The following is an 18,675-nucleotide window of genomic DNA, read 5'->3' on the forward strand; positions in this document are numbered from 1 at the left end:
CATTCTGTTATGACTGTTGAAGAGACTTCTTTCCCATTGTGGAGTCTTAGAACCTTGGTGAAGATGATTGTGCCAGTATATATGAGTTTATCTGAGGGCTCTATTCTGGCCCATAGGTCTAGCTGCCTGTTTCTATGCCAGTACCATACTGTTTGGATTGTTGTGCCTGTGTAATATATTTGAAATCATTAAGTGAAGTCTCCATCTTACTGTCAAGATTGTTTTGGCCCTTTGGGGTCTTTTGTGTTTTTATATGCATTTTTCAAAAATTTTTATTGGCATACAGTTGCTTTACAGTGTTGTGTTAGTCTCTTGCTACATAGCAGAGTGAATCTGTGATGTGTTGGTGTATATCCTTTTAAAGACCAGTAGTGGTCAGATATTTTAAGAGTAAAGTATCTTTCAAGAGAAATCTTACGTAAAATGTAAGACTGTAAGAGCTCCTCTGGTTGAAGCAGGAATGAGATACAGTCTCCCCAGGAACATCCCACAACCAGGGGCCTCTAAACCACTAGTGTAGACAGAAAGTTCTGTCCTTAGGGCAGGGATCTTAGTCTGTTTCTAGCAGTTGACAGACCAGTTTTCCAGATTGAACCAAGCCACAAAACTTGAGTTCCGTTTTTCTTCTTGACTCTGCTGCACAGCATGTGGGATGTTAGTTCCTGACCTGGGATTGAACCCTGCAGTGGAAGTGTGGAGTCAGCCCGCACTAATAGTGACGGGGGCCCAGAAGTGGGAAGACTCAGGAGTTACTGCCTTGACACAGTAGCCCCAGTTAAGGGCCTGTCTTCTGGGGTGGCAGGTAGAGTGCTTTGTCTTCGGAATTACCTGGTCTTTTCTAGAAGTTTATTAACCACTGCAGGGAGAATTAGTCCTGCACATTTTATTTAGCACATTCTAATATTCTTGCTTGGAGAGGAGAGCTGCTCTAGTAGGGCACTGCTTAAAAGGGCATCGCTTTGCAGTCCAACTCTGACGTAAAAGAGTCAGCAAAAAGCAGTCTTACGGAGATCACCTACACTGAGATTAGATACGAGTTTAAAAGGGTGAGGGCATTGCCTCATGATAGGAGATGATGCACTGAGTGCTGAAACCACTTAGTGTTTGCAGGCCGTCTACACTGAGCACTGAAACTGCTTAGTGTATGCAGGCCGTCTACACTGAGCGCTGAACCCCCTTAGTGTATGCAGGCTGTCTACACTGAGCGCTGAACCCACTTAGTGTATGCAGGCCGTTTACACTGAGCACTGAACCCACTTAGTATATGCAGACCATCTACACTGAGCACTGAAACTGCTTAATGTATGCAGGCCGTCTACACTGAGTGCTGAAACTGCTTAGTGTACACAGGCAGTCTAGCATTTAAACACTTGAGTGTCATGGGAAGGGGTTGGCCTTCTTACCACAGTTCATCCGAACCTTGGTGATTTTCAGAGGGGCCTAACAACCCTCCCTGTACCCCAAGGGGGCTCGTGTTCTAGACAGAGCCATAGCAGTAGGTAGTAATCTGAAGCAGAGGTACAGGCAGCCCTATCAACAGGTACAGGAAAGCATCATGGATTATAAATGAAGAGCCTTTGTTTGGTCAAATTAACTTTTATTTCTCAGTTTGATTTCATCGGCACATGGTAACAACACTGGTACACACAAAAAGGATACTGACAACAGGGTCTACTTAAAAGGCCTGTGGCAGAGTGGTAGGAAGAGGAAAGTAACAAGACAGCCTAGAAGTTGGAGTTTTTAAAAAGTGAGTTCAAATGTTAGTGCTGCCACATCTATGACCAGAGAGGCAATGTATCCTCTCTCATCCTGTTTTCTCCTGTCATGGTGTGGGTCCTGTCATTGTGAGATCTCTCATGTTATCTTGCAGCTCTGAGCTTTTTGTTACTCGTCTGTCCCTTTGTGGCCATGTGAGACCACACTGGGCCAGACTAAGGGGAGAAGGCCACAGTGGTTGAGGTGCTTTGAGGACCTGGACTTGGCTCAGAAAGACCCACTAGCTTTGCTCAGATTGGGCAGCCTGGGCCCAAAGCCAGGTGGCCTGATAGGCTGGGTTTAGCACCTATTCTAGAGTGAAGAGCCAGTGAAAGCAGACTCTCCAATCTGCTTCTCAGTTGTTCTGCCCCAATGGAAAAGATCTAAAATCTGTAACCTGGTTTCCTCTGTGTGTGTGTGTGTGTGTATGTAAAAGTCTATTTTAAGTAACTGCAAACCCTGTTAGGTGGTGCCTCTAACCCCACCCCAACATCCCCTAGGCCCTTCATCGCCCTGGTTATCACTCTCATCTCTTTGCCATTCTCTTCCTAAACTAAATGCGAATGCTCCCAGGTCTCTGCTTTTTTCTTCTAGATTAAGGTTCTCTTTCCAGTGTCCAGAATACTCAATATGCTTAGAGAAGATGCTGTTGAACAGGTGAATTGATCTCACCTGAACTGAAAGGCTGTGGGGGTGGGGATGTGAATGCTGATAACCCGTGGGGCACAGTCCCGGCATTCCCTCTCTAGAGATGGGTTAAACTGTTTTCAATCTTTTTTTGGGGGAAAAAAAAATGGGATTAAAAAATTGTACACTGAAATGTGTTAGACTGATATACTTTTAAGAGATTCTCCTAAATTCCTACCTGGTCTCCAGCAGAGAGACACTTGAACATAGTTGCCAGAGTAAGGATTCTAAAGGACAGCCATGATGGTCAGACTTCTGTTTTTTATCTTCCTATTTCTGATAAGAACTATGAAGTCATTTTGAGCAATGCCCCTGCTCAAAAGTGATGCTGTAACATAATTTGTTATAGAAAATCTCTTAGAGCCATTATGTTCTTTGTGACTGAACTCTTGTGTTTTCATCACGACTAGTGATTCCAGTCTCTCCCCCGGCCTGGTCACTTGCGCTCACCTGACTGCTATTTTTACTAAATTTGGAATTACAAATAGGGGAGTACAGGGAAACCACTGGGAGCCCCAGTTTGTTTCTATGGAGAAGACTGAGTGCCCCACATGCCCAACTTGCTTATGGAGCAAGAAGTAGACTCCACATCCTAGGAGTGTTCTGTCCCTTGGGTGATAGTTAAGAGGGCAGTCAAAAGCTGAAAGGATTTTTAATGGCCAGCGACTCCACTGGCAGCCTCAGGCTCCCTTGGTACCCTAGATGGAACACGATACCAAATCCAGTAGTGTTAGCATCCTTCAGGGCTGGACACCTCCAACAGCACAGCCCTGGCCTCTGCTCCCCTCTGCCACCCTGCTTCTCAAAGTGGAAAAACTGCTTCTTGAGGAGTCTGAAGCAGGCATGGGTCACACCTAGCCCTAGAGTGAGCTGAGCTCCCAGGCCACACACTATGCCAGGCCTCAGAATTCTAAATCTTGCCCAGGCGGTTCAGCTGCTCTGTCTTCCTCCAGCCTGTGAACCTCTTGAGGTTTGCAAGCCAGGGTAGAGAAGGCACCAAGAAGTGGACCAGTGGGCTGAGCGCCTCCCCTTCCTGGATGAAATTTCAGTGCTAAATCTCTTCCTGATTTCTGGGCTCAGTAGACCTTCCCTATTCCCACACCCTCCTGCCTCCCTCTTAGCTCACCAGCCACCTGCATCTGCCAAACAAAAAAAAGAAAGAAAACTCACAGCCCTGTCCCAGAGGCTCCACCCCTCCTTTCAAGGGGCTTGTGTTTTCCCCCCACCCCTTTGGGTCTTAGATCTGTGCCTGGAAAATAAAGGGGAGGGGTTTGAGTGCAAACCTGTTGTCTCCTCAAACCCACCCCCTTTGAATATTAGGATTGTAGTGGCATTGCCCCCAAGCTTCTGTCTGCTTTGGTGCCATAACCCTTCTTGCAGAGGGAGGTGGCTGTTATTGGTGGAGATAGGCATCTAGCCAGAGCTGCCCGGACTCCTTCAGTGAGCTGTGAGGGCAAGATGAGGGCAGGTGGTGAGGGAAACGGGCTGGAGCAGAGCCCAAAGGCAGACCACCCACAGAAGTACAGCAGTGAGGCCCTTCCAGAGGTGATGCAAGGCCCCTTTGCTTGGTGACCCTCCATTCCAGAAGACCCAGGAAGCACCGCCGTGGTTCCCACCCTGCAGTCTTATCACCGACCCCGCCACCTTGCCCTCTTCCCAAGCTCAGATACTCACTGGACAATGTCAGCGAAGGCTGAGAACAGGGGCTTGGACTGGTACTTTATGCCATGCTTGGCACACAGGGACTGCACCAGGGGAGCCACTTTGTGGTAATTGTGTCGAGGCATCGTGGGGAAAAGACTTCAGGGATAACAGGGACAGTCAGTGGCTCCAGCTCCTCTGTCCCCGCACCACCCCCTCCTTCCCCTGCTACGTGAACCCTCCCCAAGTCCCTGCCTCCCCGGCCTCCCTACTCACTGGTGCTCAATCTGGAAGTTGAGGTGGCCACTGAACCAGTCATTGAAGGCTGACTTGTGGACGTTGCATGTTGCCTGGAGCTGGAGGGGAAGGTCAGAGGGAGCATGGCTCTGGGTACCCGATGGAAGGGCCAGCCCAGCCTTCTTCAGGCAAAGCTGGCCTGCTTCAGTCACTCCCTTCTCCACATGGTGGCAGGAGAGAAGTGTCCAGCTAACGAGGCAAGGTTTGGGTCTGTGCCCACCCACCCTTTTAATTGTGTTATGCCCAGGTCTTTCAAGTGACTGTGCCTTACCTGGGTGGAGACCCAGTCCATGTTGCGGTCATGGTCAATGTGCATGGGGATGTGGTTCATCTGTGTAACCCACACAAACCAATTGCTTTCCAGGAACCTAGTGGATAATGCACCCAGATCAAATCAGTACAAGCAGAGCCCAGAGTTCTCACTCTCCATCAAATAACTGCTGCAGCCCAGCACCTTCCCCAGCCAACACTCCCAGACTAGACTGGTTATTCCCAAACGTCTGCTTCTCTGCACCAGCCCCTGCTCCCCCATCAAGTACTACCTGACCATGAAGACAAGCCCCAGGAAGCCTTTCAGTCCCAACAGCGGCACGTAAGTGAGGAAGATACGGACGTAGAAAGTGATCATCCAGGCCAAGTCCTGCAGCAAGAGGCAAGAGAGCCCTGTGATGCCACAAAGCACCTCTCCTCTTGCAGCGCCTGTTTCTCTGCATGGAGCAGCCACCCTCCCTGGTCTTGAGATGAGTGGTCACAGCGGCCTCTCTCAGCTGCCCCCTCCAGTGCCATCTAGCACTGCTGCTCTGTTCTGAGCAGCGCCCCCAGCCCTCCTTGCTTATTTCCTTCACAGGTGCCAGGTCTCCCTGTCTCCAGTTCCCCCCAACCCATCTCTGTCCTCCTCCTGGCTGCCAAACGAATCTTCCAGGACCACAGCTCAGTCCGTGCCAGTACCCTGATCAAACTGTCAATCAATTTCCTGCATCACTCTCCTTCCCTGACACCCAGGTCCAGCAACCCTCGTCCAGTGACCAAATTCCCCCATTAATTCCCAGCTTCTCTGCTCAGAGTCCATTCCCACTTCCCCACCTCTACCTGTCCACGGCCAGCTAGAAAAGATGCCATGAAGTCCTTTCTGATGCCTCCCATCCAGCCAGGTGCAGTCAGCTCCCTTTTGGAATCCCAGAACCTTCAACCTATACCGTTTCTCTGGTTGTAATCACATCCTGCTTCATCAGACATTTCCTGAGAGTAGGGGCCGTCTCTCATTCCTCTTCCCCCTACCCAGCCTGGCCCCTGCTTTATGCCAAGCACAGTGACCTTAGGAGATACTCGCTGAATGAAATAGGGCATCAGAAGTCAGGTTGCCTGCTGAGCCCAAATCATCTCATCTAGAGATACGGGAGGTCTCTACCTGGTTCTGCTACTTTGCTCTAAATTAGGCCTGGAGTAAACCCCAGTGGGATTTTCCCTGGGGAACCCCATTCCCAGCCCTGAGTACTGGCGACAAAGGATGTGGGATCTGGGGGCTATGGATACTTACCACCCACTTCTTCCTGTGGATAACAAAGTAGAAAATATACCACTGGAAGTAGACAGGCAGCAAGGCTGGGGGCCCAACTGGGGAGGAAATGGAGACATGGGAGGAAGTGTGAGCTGCAGAAGGGTTGCCAAGGGCCAGCTGGTACCGGACAGATGGCCTCCAGCACAGGGCTGCCCCTCTGCCATCTCCTGTTGCCCCTCCAGCCACCCCCCTCAATCCATTAGGACTGACCAGGCACTGAAAGTGGGCATGAATGCCAATCTGAAGAGAGGGGAATCTCCCATGGACGCTGAGAGGGTGAGGGGAAGGGCATGGCGTTCTCTTCAGTGGAAGAGGACGGCTGGGGAGACGAGCTTCACTTGGTGTGGAAGCTGCCCTGCACCTGCACCTTTAAGAAAGCGCTGCTCTCCCTCCCCGAGCTGAGCTGCCCTGTCTTCAGCCCTGCCTCTGCCTCTGCCTCCTCCTAGCCCTATGCTCATCCTTGCAGCCATCAGCCCCCTGCTCCTGGCTGCTCCACCACACGGGTGAAGGGACAGGAGCTGGAAAGTGTGTGTGTTGAGTGGGGGACCCTGCTGATCCTCCACAGGCTGAAAGCTCACTTCCCTGGACTAGGGAAATGAGCTGGTGCCACCCAACCTGAAGCAGCCTGGAGGTCAACTATGGAAGGGGCGCAAGAGCATCGCAGAACTGGGAGTTGAAGCGGCTCATCCACTGTGCTAGTCGGTTTCCTTCTGTTTCCCTTCTCCGCAGGGTCCTGAAGTTACCTATAACCCAGCATCACGACGCTCACCCATGGCTCTTCTATCCTGATGTGCCATGGATTCTAGCCTTTCTTCCAATGTTTCTGTCCCACCCTTCTATCCCATCCCCGTTTGTCCATAGGGATGGAATTCCAGGCAGTTAAGATAAATTCCCTTGAACTAAAATGAGATCAATGGAATCGTCCCCGCCTTGGGGGAAAGGCTGACGTTTAAAATTCCTTAGGCATTATGGAAGGGGTAAAGAATCTGCCTGCAAAGCAGGAGACCTCAGTTCGATTCCTGGGTTGGGAAGATCCCCTGGAGAAGGAAATGGCAACCCACTCCAGTGTTCTTGCCTGGAGAATCCCACAGACAGAGGAGCCTGGCAGGCTACTGTCCATGGGGTCGCAAGAGTCGGACATGACTTAGTGACTAAACCACCAGCACAGGCATTATGGAGCAAATCTTTAAAGCAGCACCAGTCTTCAGAAAGAGCTTAACAACTTCCCTGGTGGTCCAGTGGTTAGGAATCCGCCTTGCAGTGTAGGGGTCTTGGGTTTGTCCCCTGGTCAGGGAACTAAGATCCCACATGCCATGGAGTAACTAAGCCCGCACTCCTCAACTACTGAGGCTGGTGCTCTCCAGGGCCGGCATGCCACAACTAGAGTCTGTGATCCACAGTGAGATTCCTTCATGCAGCAGCTAAGACCCAACACAGCCAAATAAACGGGCATTTTTAAAAAAGGAAGAAAGAAAAGAGCTTAAAACAACCATAGAAATGTTGTCTCTTCCGCTCCCTTTTGTGGTCCAATTCTCCCGTTGCTAGTCTAGCTACCTTGCGTCCCCCAGGGAGTTGGACTGTGCCCCACCTTGACCCTGATGTATGCTTGACAAATCAAAGTGAAGTTTAACAGGTTTAATCAGGCTTGCTCCCCACCACTCAGTTCCCCTGTGGAAGCCAGCGTGGGCCTGGAGGAACTAGTTTGATCCCAACACCAGTGACCTTTGACCAAACATTAGCCTTAGAAGCTAAGACTTTCCCTTGCAGGGAGTAACCTGTTCCATGAGGAGAACTTCCTCCAGCCTTAACTTCAAACACTGTCATCCCAGGAGGCTTATTCCCTACTCACACCCCGGTTGGCAGCCCCTGCCAAGGCAGCGGCCCCCCTGGTGCTGGAGGATACTCACTCAGGAAAAAGTATTTGTGCTGGTGGTTGTAGGGCATGTACTTTTTCTTCTGTTTCCCGAGCTGGGAAGGAAAAGCACACACAAATCAGCACCCACAGGCCGGTCACCCATTCCCCTCCCCTTGTGACTCTGGGTCTTCCCCGAGCAGGAGCAGAAGCCTACGGCAGGGGCCGTCAGTTTGCTGGCGCCATGGAAGGCTCCCATAGGCCCAGCCTGACCTCCAGCTCCTGGCACATGAAGCCCAAGCTGCTGGGCTTGCTAAGCTCGCCATACCATGGATGCAGCTTGGTAGCTCATACCTGTACAAGGCATGAGCACAGCAGAGCCTGGGTGTCCTCAGGGCTCCCCATGTTCATCCAGAGACATCTTTTAAAGGTTTCCAGGGCCTCCCACCTCCCCTTCCTGTCTCCATCTGGTACTTTTTTGACACCAGGGTCTCCACAGACAACCATCTTCACCCCTATATGGGCCAGCAGTCTCTCTATATCCCAGCCCCTGACCTTCTCCAAAATCATTCGGTTTCTTCAGATGTCAACATGAACTTTATAAAATCCCTTGAAAGCTAAGCAATATATGCCAAATATTTGTGGAAAGAATACCAAGAACAGCTTGGCAATCTGAAGGTCCTGGCAAGCCAGCAGGTGGTAAGGCGAGCTGCTGCCAGTTCAGCCAGGGTCCCCTAGTGAGAGCATTCAAAACCATGACAGCGGAACTCTGCACTCTCCTTCAACAGCTCCTTCTGCCCCACGTGCCCTCGTTGGTTCTGATGACCAGACGACCACAGGGTACGGGAGGAACTCTACCCCGGAGCAGGATACCCCAGAGCTCATCCTTCCTTCATAAGTCCATTTGCTGTTCTGACAGAACATTTACTGAGACTGTGCCAGGCACTTTTGCTAAATGCAAAATGCATTCTTCCTACGTTAATTGATTCATTCAACAAGTATTTATTAAGTGTCTATGTGCCCGGCACTGTTCTAGGTGTGAGTATACAGAGATGAGCAACATAAAATTCCTACCCTCGTGGAGCTTATAATCTTAGGAAAGGGAGCTGGTAATGACCTTATAGACAGAGTTGAAGATAATTACAGATTAAAAGCAGTAAAATATGACCGAAAGGGAGGGAGGCAGTGTCTTGGGTAGCATAGTCAGATATGGCCTCCTTGGGAACCTGACATCAGAATGGAGACCTGAATGATGAGAAGGAACCATCTGTGCTGACGCTGGGAGGAAAAGCAGTTAAAGCAGAGGGAACAAAGGTTTGGGGTGTTCAAGGGACAGAGGAAGGCCAGTGCGGCTGGGAATATAAAAGGGAGAACAGTCAATAAAGCCAGAAAACTTGGGATGGGCAAATCATGCTGGCCCTGGGAAGGCTACAGGAAGGAGTTTGGATTTTATTCCAAAAGTGATGGGAAGCCCTGGTTGGCCTTCAGCAGGTGGCAGGATCTGCTTTGCCCTTTAAAGGCTCACTCTGGCTAGTGGTGGGGAGAATGAACCACAGGGGTCAGGCAGAGTTGAAGGGAGACCAGCAAGGAGACTGAACCAGTATTCCAGATCTGAGATGGACCAGACCCAGGGATGGGAGGCAGAGGAGATGGAGAAGTCTATGGATTGGGAATATGTTTTGAAGGCAGCATCCCATCCCAAGCAGCATTAACTAAGAGGGAGAAGCTGGAAGAGAAGCATCTGCCATGTTTGGTGGAGTAGGTGGGTAGAACTCTGGCCTTCTTGTTATGGAACTATTACAGAAGGGAGCTCTGTCTGCCAGCTGCCTCCTTGAATGGCAATCAAGACTGTAATGGCCATTACAATGCTGATAACTGCCCCACTGTGTTTCAGCTCTTGAAGGCCAGTAAAGTTATCTCTATATGAAGAGTTCCCTACATTTCCCATGTTCTCCAGGGGAGCTGGAAGGCACTGGGACAGATGCTCCTGGGTCAGCCCAGGGGTCAGTGCTCAGTCTGGACCCTCTGAGGCTGAACCAAGAGCCAAGCAGTCTGTAACCCATGCATTTCCTAACAGACAGCCTATCCTCAGCCTTGTAACTAAACAAAGAAAAAAAAATAAAAAACAAAAAAACCCCAAAACACCAGAGAGTTATTTTGGTCCCAGAGCATTCTCTATTTTTAGTGTCTACAGAAAGGAATTTCCTAAAAACCCGAGTACCAAGAAACAACAGAGGGGAAAAAAAGAAGCAACAGAGGCAGTGGTGTGAGAAGGTTCCCTTCCATTTAAGACTCTCATCCTTTTAAAAAAAAAAATCTTTATAGTGGCAACAGAAGTGCTACCAGGAGCCTCATGCTGTGCCCAGTAAACAACCCACACTGCTCTCTAAGGAGCCACCTGAGCCAGGGGAGGCCAGGGCTGGTATGTCATTTGCACAGTGTTGGGCACATAGCAACCAAGTAAGTCTCTTTTCAGGAAGTGGGAAAATTAGAACCTTGTGGTCAGAGGAAATACAAGCCCCAAGCTAGGGGTTCCTAGTGCTAGGACGGCCAGTGCTGCCAGAACCTTCCCAGAGAGTTCTTCTCATGGCCAGAGAGGAAGGAGGGCCAGGCTGTCTCGAATTCAGGCCTGGAACTGAAATGTTTTTAACAACCGTTTAATTCTGGGTGTGCTGAAATGTCACAGCGTGTCATGGAGTGGGGGAGGGGGACCTGGCAAAACTCTGACTACTGCCCAGAGCCTTGGGACAAAGGGTTTTAAATCAACTTTTCAAAGAACTCCACTGGCCACTCACAGCCTTCTGTTGCCTAGCACTCACTACAGGCTCACAAGGTCTCCCAGCCACTCTCAGGAATTCATCCCCTAGCAGCTGCAGTGTAATTGTTGCTCACAGCCTCAGATGGCAACTCAAACCCAGTGCTGACCACCCTGAAAGTCAGACTAGAATCAGGTGGGCAGGAAGAATTACTCAGTGGATGAATATTCTAGGCAATGGGCGTCAGAGGCATAATCCAGTCTAGCTGTTGTGGGGGAGACGATGACACAGTAGGATGTGAGTGGGATGATTACAAAGTGCAGGGGGCTGACTGCCTGGGGTGGGGGTGTCTAAAAAGCACCTGCGAGGAGGACCATCCATCGCCTTCCTTCAAGGCTGAGCAGCATTTGCACAGCAATCTGGTCATCCTTTGGGTCCTTGGCAGCACGTGGTACCTTTCTGCAACAGCTATTTGCTGACTTGAACTCACTACGAAGGACTTAGGCTGTCCTGGGCAGCCTGTTTATTCCCTATGGCCTCCCACGACTTCCAAACAGTCACCCAGCCAGCCTGGCCTGCAATGTCTTACCCACACAGACCAGCACGGTGAGCACTTCTCCACAAGCCCACTGTGCTGGCTGGTTTCTGTGCTCCAAGAGCATCACTGATACCTCTGCTCACCTCCACAGAGAGGACCTTCCCCAGGGCAAAGAAGAAGGGGTGCATGTTGATGTCGGGGTCTTTGCGGAAGCAGTTGGGCTTGGCATGGTGCTGGAAGTGCAAGTGGTTCCACCAGCTGGCAGGGGCCCCCTACAGAAAAGTGGGGTGTGAGTATGAAAGCCTTGTGTCCCCTCTCCCCTGGGCAGCCCATCGTCGACTTGAGTTTCAGAGAGTTCCTCCCCATCCCACTGACCTTCAGGTGACCGATCACAAAATGATGTAACAGGTGGTTCCACTTAGAGGTGCCGAAGACGGACAGGTGTCCAAAGTCATGCTGCAGCCAGCCAGCCTGGGCCTGAGTGAGAAGGGTTAGTGCTGAGAGCAGCCCAGCGTCCATCTGAACTGACTCGGCCTCTCCCCCTTCCCTCATCCACCTGGCCTGTGCTGGCCAAACTGAGTACATCCAGAAAGGAGTCAGGAAGTCTGGGTCCTGCCTCTGCCACCAACTCACATGAGAGCTGGGGCCAGTCACTATCCCTTCTCTGTTCTTTGGAGTCTCCAGCTCTGGGCCTCTGTGACTTCTGATGGACTAAACATCCAGAACTACAGACTGGGACGGAGTGACAAACTCAGGCAAGCAGGAGGCTTAATGAACAAGTGGGTTATGATAGCTAGGTGTTGGGGCAGTGTTGTGGTGGGGAGCGGGGGAAGCCAAGCTTTACCGAGAAACCAGAACCTTGGTTTTTGACACACCTGGACCATGACAGAATCTGAACATGAAGTTTCTGAGGAGACATGCCACAAGAAGAAGGGAACCCTGGGAGGAGCAGCTAGAGGCAGCGGGAGAAATGGAAGGTGCATGTGTGGTGAAGATGAGCAGAGAGAAGCCACAGACAATGGAACAGGCGTTCTCTTCCTGTACCAACTCTCCCGCTGTGTCCTCAGTGGCCTCCTAAGGGGTACAAAGAACTTACCCTATGGATGCTGGGTGAGGCAGGGCTCTCACCTGAACTATACTGAGCAGCACGGAACACAGGAGGAAGGGCACCAAGGATGTCCCAAAGAGCCAGAGAGTGAGCCAGGCAGCGACGTCCAGCAGCAGGATGTGCAGCAGGTACAGCAGGAAGAAGACAGGGTTGGCCTTCATGAGCCCCATCCGCTCCACCGTGGCCCGCAGCTCCCGGAACTCGTGAATCAGCTCTTTCTGTAGAAGAGTGGAGATGGAAAGGCTGTTATTCTCCCCAGTGCAACCCAGCACTGGAGCCAAGATCCCTCTTAAGCTCAAGGCACTCCCACTGCGATAACTGAGGAAGCCCACAGTCCTAGGTAAAGGTACCACAATGCCAATGATAACAGGAGGTGCTGTAGGATCAAGTCTAAGACCATGTGGTCTCTGGAGTTAAACAGAATCATTCTACCCTTGCTCTGCCACTTACTGACAGTGTGATCCTTGGTCATGTTGCTTAATCTCTCTGAGCCTCAGTTTTCTCATCTGGAACTGTGGATTATATGATGTTATACTTGGCACAGAGTTAAGTGCTCAGTTGATTGGTCTCGGGTTGAGGATGGTGATGGTAGTGGTGGTGGCCTTGTGAGAACCACAGCTTCCAAAGGCCCTGAAACCCAACAACTATGTGGGAGAAGCAAGGATCTCAAGATTTGCAAGAACTACTGACTGTGGTCACCTGTGAGCATATGGAAGCCTGTCTTCTACCCCCTGCCCCTCCATCACCACAGGGTCTCACATTCTTAGTGGGCTCAAAGCTGGGCTGCTCCGGAGACAGCTCTCCAATCAGGAGGGAGTTCATATACTTCCTCACAAGGCCCTTGTTGATGTGGAACGCCACAAAGGGATCCTGCAAGGATGGGGAGAAGACAGAACAGTGAGGAAGTCAGCCCTGCCCCCTGGGCTTGTGGAGGGCTCACACCAAAGGCCATCCTCCTGATCCTGCAAGGACACTGCACCCAAGTTCAAACGGAGACCACCGCCCTCCAGGCAGCCTTCCTTTGAAGCTGCTCAGACTAGTCCCTAGTGTCCACCATTCAAGATCACCCATAGCATCTGTGTTCTGTTTTTTCCTGTGGTCATGTATGGATGTGAGAGTTGGACTGTGAAGAAGGCTGAGCGCCGAAGAATTGATGCTTTTGAACTGTGGTGTTGGAGAAGACTCTTGAGAGTCCCTTGGACTGCAAGGACATCCAACCAGTCCATTCTGAAGGAGATCAGCCCTGGGATTTCTTTGAAAGGAATGATGCTAAAGCTGAAACTCCAGTACTTTGGCCACCTCATGCGAAGAGTTGACTCATTGGAAAAGACTCTGATGCTGGGAGGGACTGGGGGCAAGAGGAGAAGGGGGACGACAGAGGATGAGATGTCTGGATGGCATCACTGACTCGATGGACGTGAGTCTCAGTGAACTCCGGGAGCTGGTGATGGACAGGGAGGCCTGGCGTGCTGCGATTCATGGGGTCGCAAAGAGTCGGACACGACTGAGCGACTGATCTGATCTGATCTGATCTGAAGGGTACCACACCAAGGAACAGGAAGCACAGGGAGGGGGGACCACAGAAAGCCACGCCTGGGCTGGCCTTTCCTCTGGATGGCTCATGAAACGTGAGGAGGGAGACTTCTTGTGTCCACTAGGGGCTTGTGCATTTCTCCCACTTTGCTCCACAGCTGTTCCGGTCGGCCTTCCATATTTCTCCTCCCAGTCTGAACACCCCATGCCCTGGCGCACCAATTTTGGTTCTCCAAGGTGGGGTCCTCAGTGACTAAATTGATGAGATTAACGTCCTGAAGGTCAGACAGGCCCCAGGCCCTAAGGCAAAGCCACTAGCGAGGAGGGAGCCGGGGCGGAGTCGGCGGCCAGTGGCACCACAAGTCCGGACCAATCGCACTCCCGGCTGCAGCCAGCCCCGGCCCCCAAATCACACTGCAAGAAGCCCCAGCGTTCCGGCCTGCTCCGTCTACGCATGCGCCAGTCCACATCTTCGCCTTCGGCCACAGCCTGCGGGCCCCAGTGGTCTCTCCGGAGACAAGCACAGCCTCCCAGGCTTGGCGCGTGCGAGGGAGGGGCTGGGCCTCACACGGTTAGGCTTCACCGCAACATCACGAGAACCCTAGTGGCCCGAGGGGCGCTCTGAGAGAGCAGGGAGAAAGCTGGGAACAGTAGAAAGGGTCTCGGCGCCAGGCGAAGTATATAGGGTGAGAGGACACAGCGAAGCAAAAGCTCCAATCTCTGGGTCCCAAGGAGTACCCCCTGCTCCCCACCAGCTCTGGAACTCAGAAGGGAGGTGCTAGCACATTATCTAGAGAGAGAAGCGGCAGAATTGGGGCTGGGGAGCGCGCTGGCCCGAGGAAGGGATGCCACCAGCACCGGGCTTAGAGCCCAGGACAGCAAACAGCTGTCCGCTGTGGCGAATAGCTGGAGACCCTGCTGGACTGAGGCTGAGTGACCTCCCCACGGGATTCCAGGACTGCTCTCGGGTCCTAGCTAAGTGTATGCTGGTGCAGGCTCCCCACCTTCCGTACAATGGCCCCATTCCTCCCTGGGCACGAGCAGGTGCTAGGCGTCTCTGGCCAGTGCTGCCCCATCCCCTCTCTCTTCTTCACCCTGTGCAAGGGTTCCCAAGACAGCGGGCGCCAGGTGGCTTTCCCCCAACTCAGTTCTCCGTCCTGCCTGCCCTCTCCAGCCTAGCCAGGCACGCTCGGTCCAGACGCCGCTGCGCTTCCCTCCCAGCCACCCAGACAGGTCAAGAATCCCTCTCCCCACCACTGACCCCTCCTCCCTCGGTCTCGGCAGGTCCGCCGTCGGGAAGCCCCGCACCCCGGAGCTTCTCTCTCCTAGCCCTGCTCCCCGGCCTGCCCACGCTTCGAGACCGCAGATTCCGGGCCGCAAACAGAGCCCACATAGCGGTGGCGCGGCCCTTTGTCTGTGCGTGCACATTGCCAGCCTCCGTCCCTACTCCCCAGACTCCACTTTTTCACCGCCTCTCCTGCCCTTGCATCCCAATTTGGCAGCACACCCAGTTACCCAGCAACAGGTACGCTCCTGCGCCTCCCGGCTTTTCCCAGAACTAGAGAGTGTTCAACCACGACTGCCAAACTTCCTGTCTCGCGCGCTGAGCCTCCAGCTCTAGCCGTCCGGTCCCGCCTCCTCCGGTGCCCCCGTCTGGCAGCGCTCACCGTGGCATCCTGCCCCGCGTAGTGGCTGATGACCCGGGAGCCCCCGGGATGTCGGCGGACGAATTCACTGATGTTGTACACCTTTCGGTCAATCACGAGCCACCGCTCTTTTTCACGTCCAGAGCGCTGAGCCACTTCGTCCCAGGTGAAATAGCGTGGGGTCGGCCCCTGGGCCGGGGTCTCGGGGGCCATTGGGGCTGGGCAACAACGCGCGCCAGCTGGGTGGCTGCGGTCAGGCGCGGGCACAGGACCCTCGGGGTAGCGCGCGCCGGCCTCGTAGGCTCCGGTAGCGGGTCCGCTGGTGCGCGTCCGGATCCCCGCCGCTCGCGCACCTGGTTTTCAGCCACTGAGGGGTGTTGGCGCTGAGCCCACTGCGCGCGCTCCTATTGGTCGAGGCGCGTGGCGCGGGGAGCAAGTCCCCGCCTCCCCGCCGGCCCAGCTTGGGCGTGCGCTTCGGGAGGGTCGTGGCAGGAGGGCGGTGGGCCGGAACGCGCGCCCCCTTGCGGGCATCTTGCTGGGGTCGCCGCCGGATCCCACTTTTCGACTCCCGCCTTTCGCTCACAGAGGGCGCCGCGGACTGGACAACGGTTCCTGTGAAGACTCCTGGGTGCGGGGCCCGGCTCGGGGAGGGGGGCACCGAGTGCGCGGGCGCCCTGGGCCTCTAGGGTAGGGTGGGCTCGGCCGGGGTGGAGGGCAGTGGGCAGAGGATGAGCCGGGTGAGTGGGTGGATGAAGGGCGGGCCTCGTTGCCAAGAAGGCCTGCCATGCCTACAGGGTTGAAGATTTTGGGGTTTGGCGGGGGGGTGTGGAGGGGGCTGTCCCAGGGGCCTCGTCTTCGGAGTGGGGGCATCCTCGCTTGTTTCAGACCGTGACCTGATGAATTCTCCCGCCTTCTCCCTACGTAGCTCCACCGGTTGAGTGACTGGAATGAAAGAGTCAGAACCCTTGGCAGTTATCTTGCAAAAGCATAATTATGGGCTGTTGGCTCTGGAGATGGGTGGGAATGGTTAGTGCTTTACTGTGCTCAGTATAACGTTAAAAATGCCCTACAAATGTTATAACCCTGTTTGCCTTTTTTGCTTGTTGTTTTCATTTTTGTTCTCTCTCTCTTTTTTTTTTTTTTAATTCTCCCAATTAACTGCCATCCTTAAATAAAAAGAAGTGGCCCAGCATCTCCGAGTCTCTGGGAGGCCCTGAGTGAACAGCCTGGACCTTCCTGTTGAGGCATCCCTCCTCTATCTGGAGGCACCTGCGAGCTGCAGGACGCCTTTAGGTAGCTTAGGGGCTTGGAGCTCTGAGCTTTCCGAAAATGTGAAAAAGAACACAGAAGCTTCCGGGTTGGGAGGGGCGCGGGCAGTTAAGAAGCTGTTAGAGTTATGAAGAAGCTCAGTTCATGTGTTAAATTTTATTTATTCAGAAAGCATTTTACAAAGCACATACTATGTGCCAGGCACTGTTTTTAGTACGTTGTGAACGTTCAGTTCAGTTCAGTCACTCAGTCGTGTCCGACTGTTTGCGACCCCATGAATTGCAGGAGGCCAAGCCTCCCTGTCCATCACCAACTCCCAAAGTTCACTCAAACTCAGGTCCATCGAGTCGGTGATGCCATCCAGCCATCTCATCCTCTGTCGTCCTCTTCTCCTCCTGCCCCCAATCCCTCCCAGCATCAGGGTCTTTGCCAATGAGTTAACTCTTCGCATGAAGTGGCCGAAGTATTGGAGTTTCAGCTTTAGCATCATTCCTTCCAATGAACACCCAGGACTGATCTCCTTTAGAATGAACTGGTTGGATCTCCTTGCAGTCCAAGGGACTCTCAAGAGTCTTCTCCAACACCACAGTTCAAAAGCATCAATTCTTTGGCGCTCAGCTTTCTTCACAGTCCAACTCTCACATCCATACATGACCACTGGCAAAACCATAGCCTTGACTAGACGGACCTTTGTTGGTAAAGTAATGTCTCTGCTCTTCAATATGCTGTCTAGGTTGGTTGTAACTTTCCTTCCAAGGAATAAGTGTCTTTGAATTTCATGGCTGCAGTCACCATCTGCAGTGATTTTGGAGCCAAAAAAAAAAAAAGTCTGACACTGTTTCCACTGTTTCTCCATCTATTTCCCATGAAGTGATGGGACCAGATGCCATGATCTTCGTTTTCTGAATGTTGAGCTTTAAGCCAACTTTTTCATTCTCCTCTTTCAGTTTCATCAAGAGGCTCTTTAGTGCCTCTTCACTTTCTGCCATAAGGGTGATGTCATCAGCATATCTGAGGTTATTGATATTTCTCCCAGCAATCTTGATTCCAGCTTGTGCTTCTTCCAGCCCAGCGTTTCTCATGATGTACTCTGCATATAAGTTAAATAAGCAGGGTGACAATATACAGCCTTGATGTACTCCTTTTCCTATTTGGAACCAGTCTGTTGATCCATGTCCAGTTCTAACTGTTGCTTCCTGACCTGCATACAGGTTTCTCAAGAGGCAGGTCAGGTGGTCTGGTATTCCCATCTCTTTCAGAATTTTCTACAGTTTATTGTGATCCACACAGTCAAAGGCTTTGGCATAGTCAATAAAGCAGAAATAGATGTTTTTCTGATACACTCTTGCTTTTTCCATGATCCATCGGATGTTGGCAATTTGATCTCTGGTTCCTCTACCTTTTCTAAAACCAGCTTGAACATCTGGAAGTTCACGATTCATGTATTGCTGAAGCCTGGCTTGGAGAATTTTGAGCATTACTTTACTAGCGTGTGAGATGAGTGCAATTGTGCGGTAGTTTGAGCATTCTTTGGCATTGCCTTTCTTTGGGATTGGAATGAAAACTGACCTTTTCCAGTCCCATGGCCACTGCTGAATTTTCCAAATTTGCTGGCATATTGAGTGCAGCATTTTCACAGCATCATCTTCCAGGATTTGAAATAGCTCAACTGGAATTCCATCACCTCCACTAGCTTTGTTCATAGTGATGCTTTCTAAGGCCCACTTGACTTCACATTCCAGGATGTCTGGCTGTAGGTCAGTGATCACACCATTGTGATTATCTTGGTCGTGAACATCTTTCTTGTATAGTTCTTCTGTGTATTCTTGCCACCTCTTCTTAATATCTTCTGCTTCTGTTAGGTCCATACCGTTACTGTCCTTTATCAAGCCCATTTTTGCATGAAATGTTCTCTTGGTATCTTGAACGTTACATTCATTTAATTCTCTTTAACAACACTTTGAGGTAGGAACCTCACTTACAGATGGAGAAATTGAGCCCCTGGGAGCTGAAGTATTTTGTCACACAGTTAAGT

General features: G+C 51.9%; 1 protein-coding gene and 1 long non-coding RNA gene across 4 annotated transcripts in view; one reads left to right on the top strand and one right to left on the bottom strand.

Annotated features, from left to right (window-relative positions):
* Nucleotides 1-1,576: 1,576 nt before the first annotated feature.
* Nucleotides 1,577-18,675, bottom strand: part of FADS1 (fatty acid desaturase 1) — a 107,031-nt gene continuing 89,932 nt past the window's right edge. The window contains exons 1-12 of one of the 3 annotated variants that reach the window (XM_019954809.2): nucleotides 15,393-15,744; nucleotides 12,952-13,062; nucleotides 12,213-12,410; nucleotides 11,460-11,561; nucleotides 11,228-11,356; nucleotides 7,846-7,906; nucleotides 5,918-5,994; nucleotides 4,923-5,020; nucleotides 4,652-4,748; nucleotides 4,360-4,439; nucleotides 4,117-4,242; nucleotides 1,577-3,887 (exon numbers count right to left, since the gene is read on the bottom strand). In XM_019954809.2, coding sequence (XP_019810368.2) covers nucleotides 3,836-3,887; nucleotides 4,117-4,242; nucleotides 4,360-4,439; nucleotides 4,652-4,748; nucleotides 4,923-5,020; nucleotides 5,918-5,994; nucleotides 7,846-7,906; nucleotides 11,228-11,356; nucleotides 11,460-11,561; nucleotides 12,213-12,410; nucleotides 12,952-13,062; nucleotides 15,393-15,584 — 1,323 coding nt within the window. In that variant the 5' untranslated portion in view covers nucleotides 15,585-15,744 and the 3' untranslated portion in view covers nucleotides 1,577-3,835. Of the gene's footprint in view, nucleotides 3,888-4,116; nucleotides 4,243-4,359; nucleotides 4,440-4,651; nucleotides 4,749-4,922; nucleotides 5,021-5,917; nucleotides 5,995-7,845; nucleotides 7,907-11,227; nucleotides 11,357-11,459; nucleotides 11,562-12,212; nucleotides 12,411-12,951; nucleotides 13,063-15,240; nucleotides 15,329-15,392; nucleotides 15,745-18,675 lie in introns of those variants that run through there. The other 2 variants (XM_019954810.2, XM_019954808.2) reach the window with 2 other exon arrangements.
* LOC139180784 (uncharacterized) overlaps nucleotides 15,418-18,675 on the top strand; it is a 63,119-nt gene continuing 59,861 nt past the window's right edge. Inside the window, exon 1 of the long non-coding RNA XR_011565034.1 lies at nucleotides 15,418-15,537. This is a non-coding gene — a long non-coding RNA (uncharacterized lncRNA). The remainder of the gene's footprint in view (nucleotides 15,538-18,675) is intronic.

The sequence above is a fragment of the Bos indicus genome, chromosome 29, assembly GCF_029378745.1.
Source record: "Bos indicus isolate NIAB-ARS_2022 breed Sahiwal x Tharparkar chromosome 29, NIAB-ARS_B.indTharparkar_mat_pri_1.0, whole genome shotgun sequence".
Lineage (NCBI taxonomy): Eukaryota > Metazoa > Chordata > Mammalia > Artiodactyla > Bovidae > Bos > Bos indicus.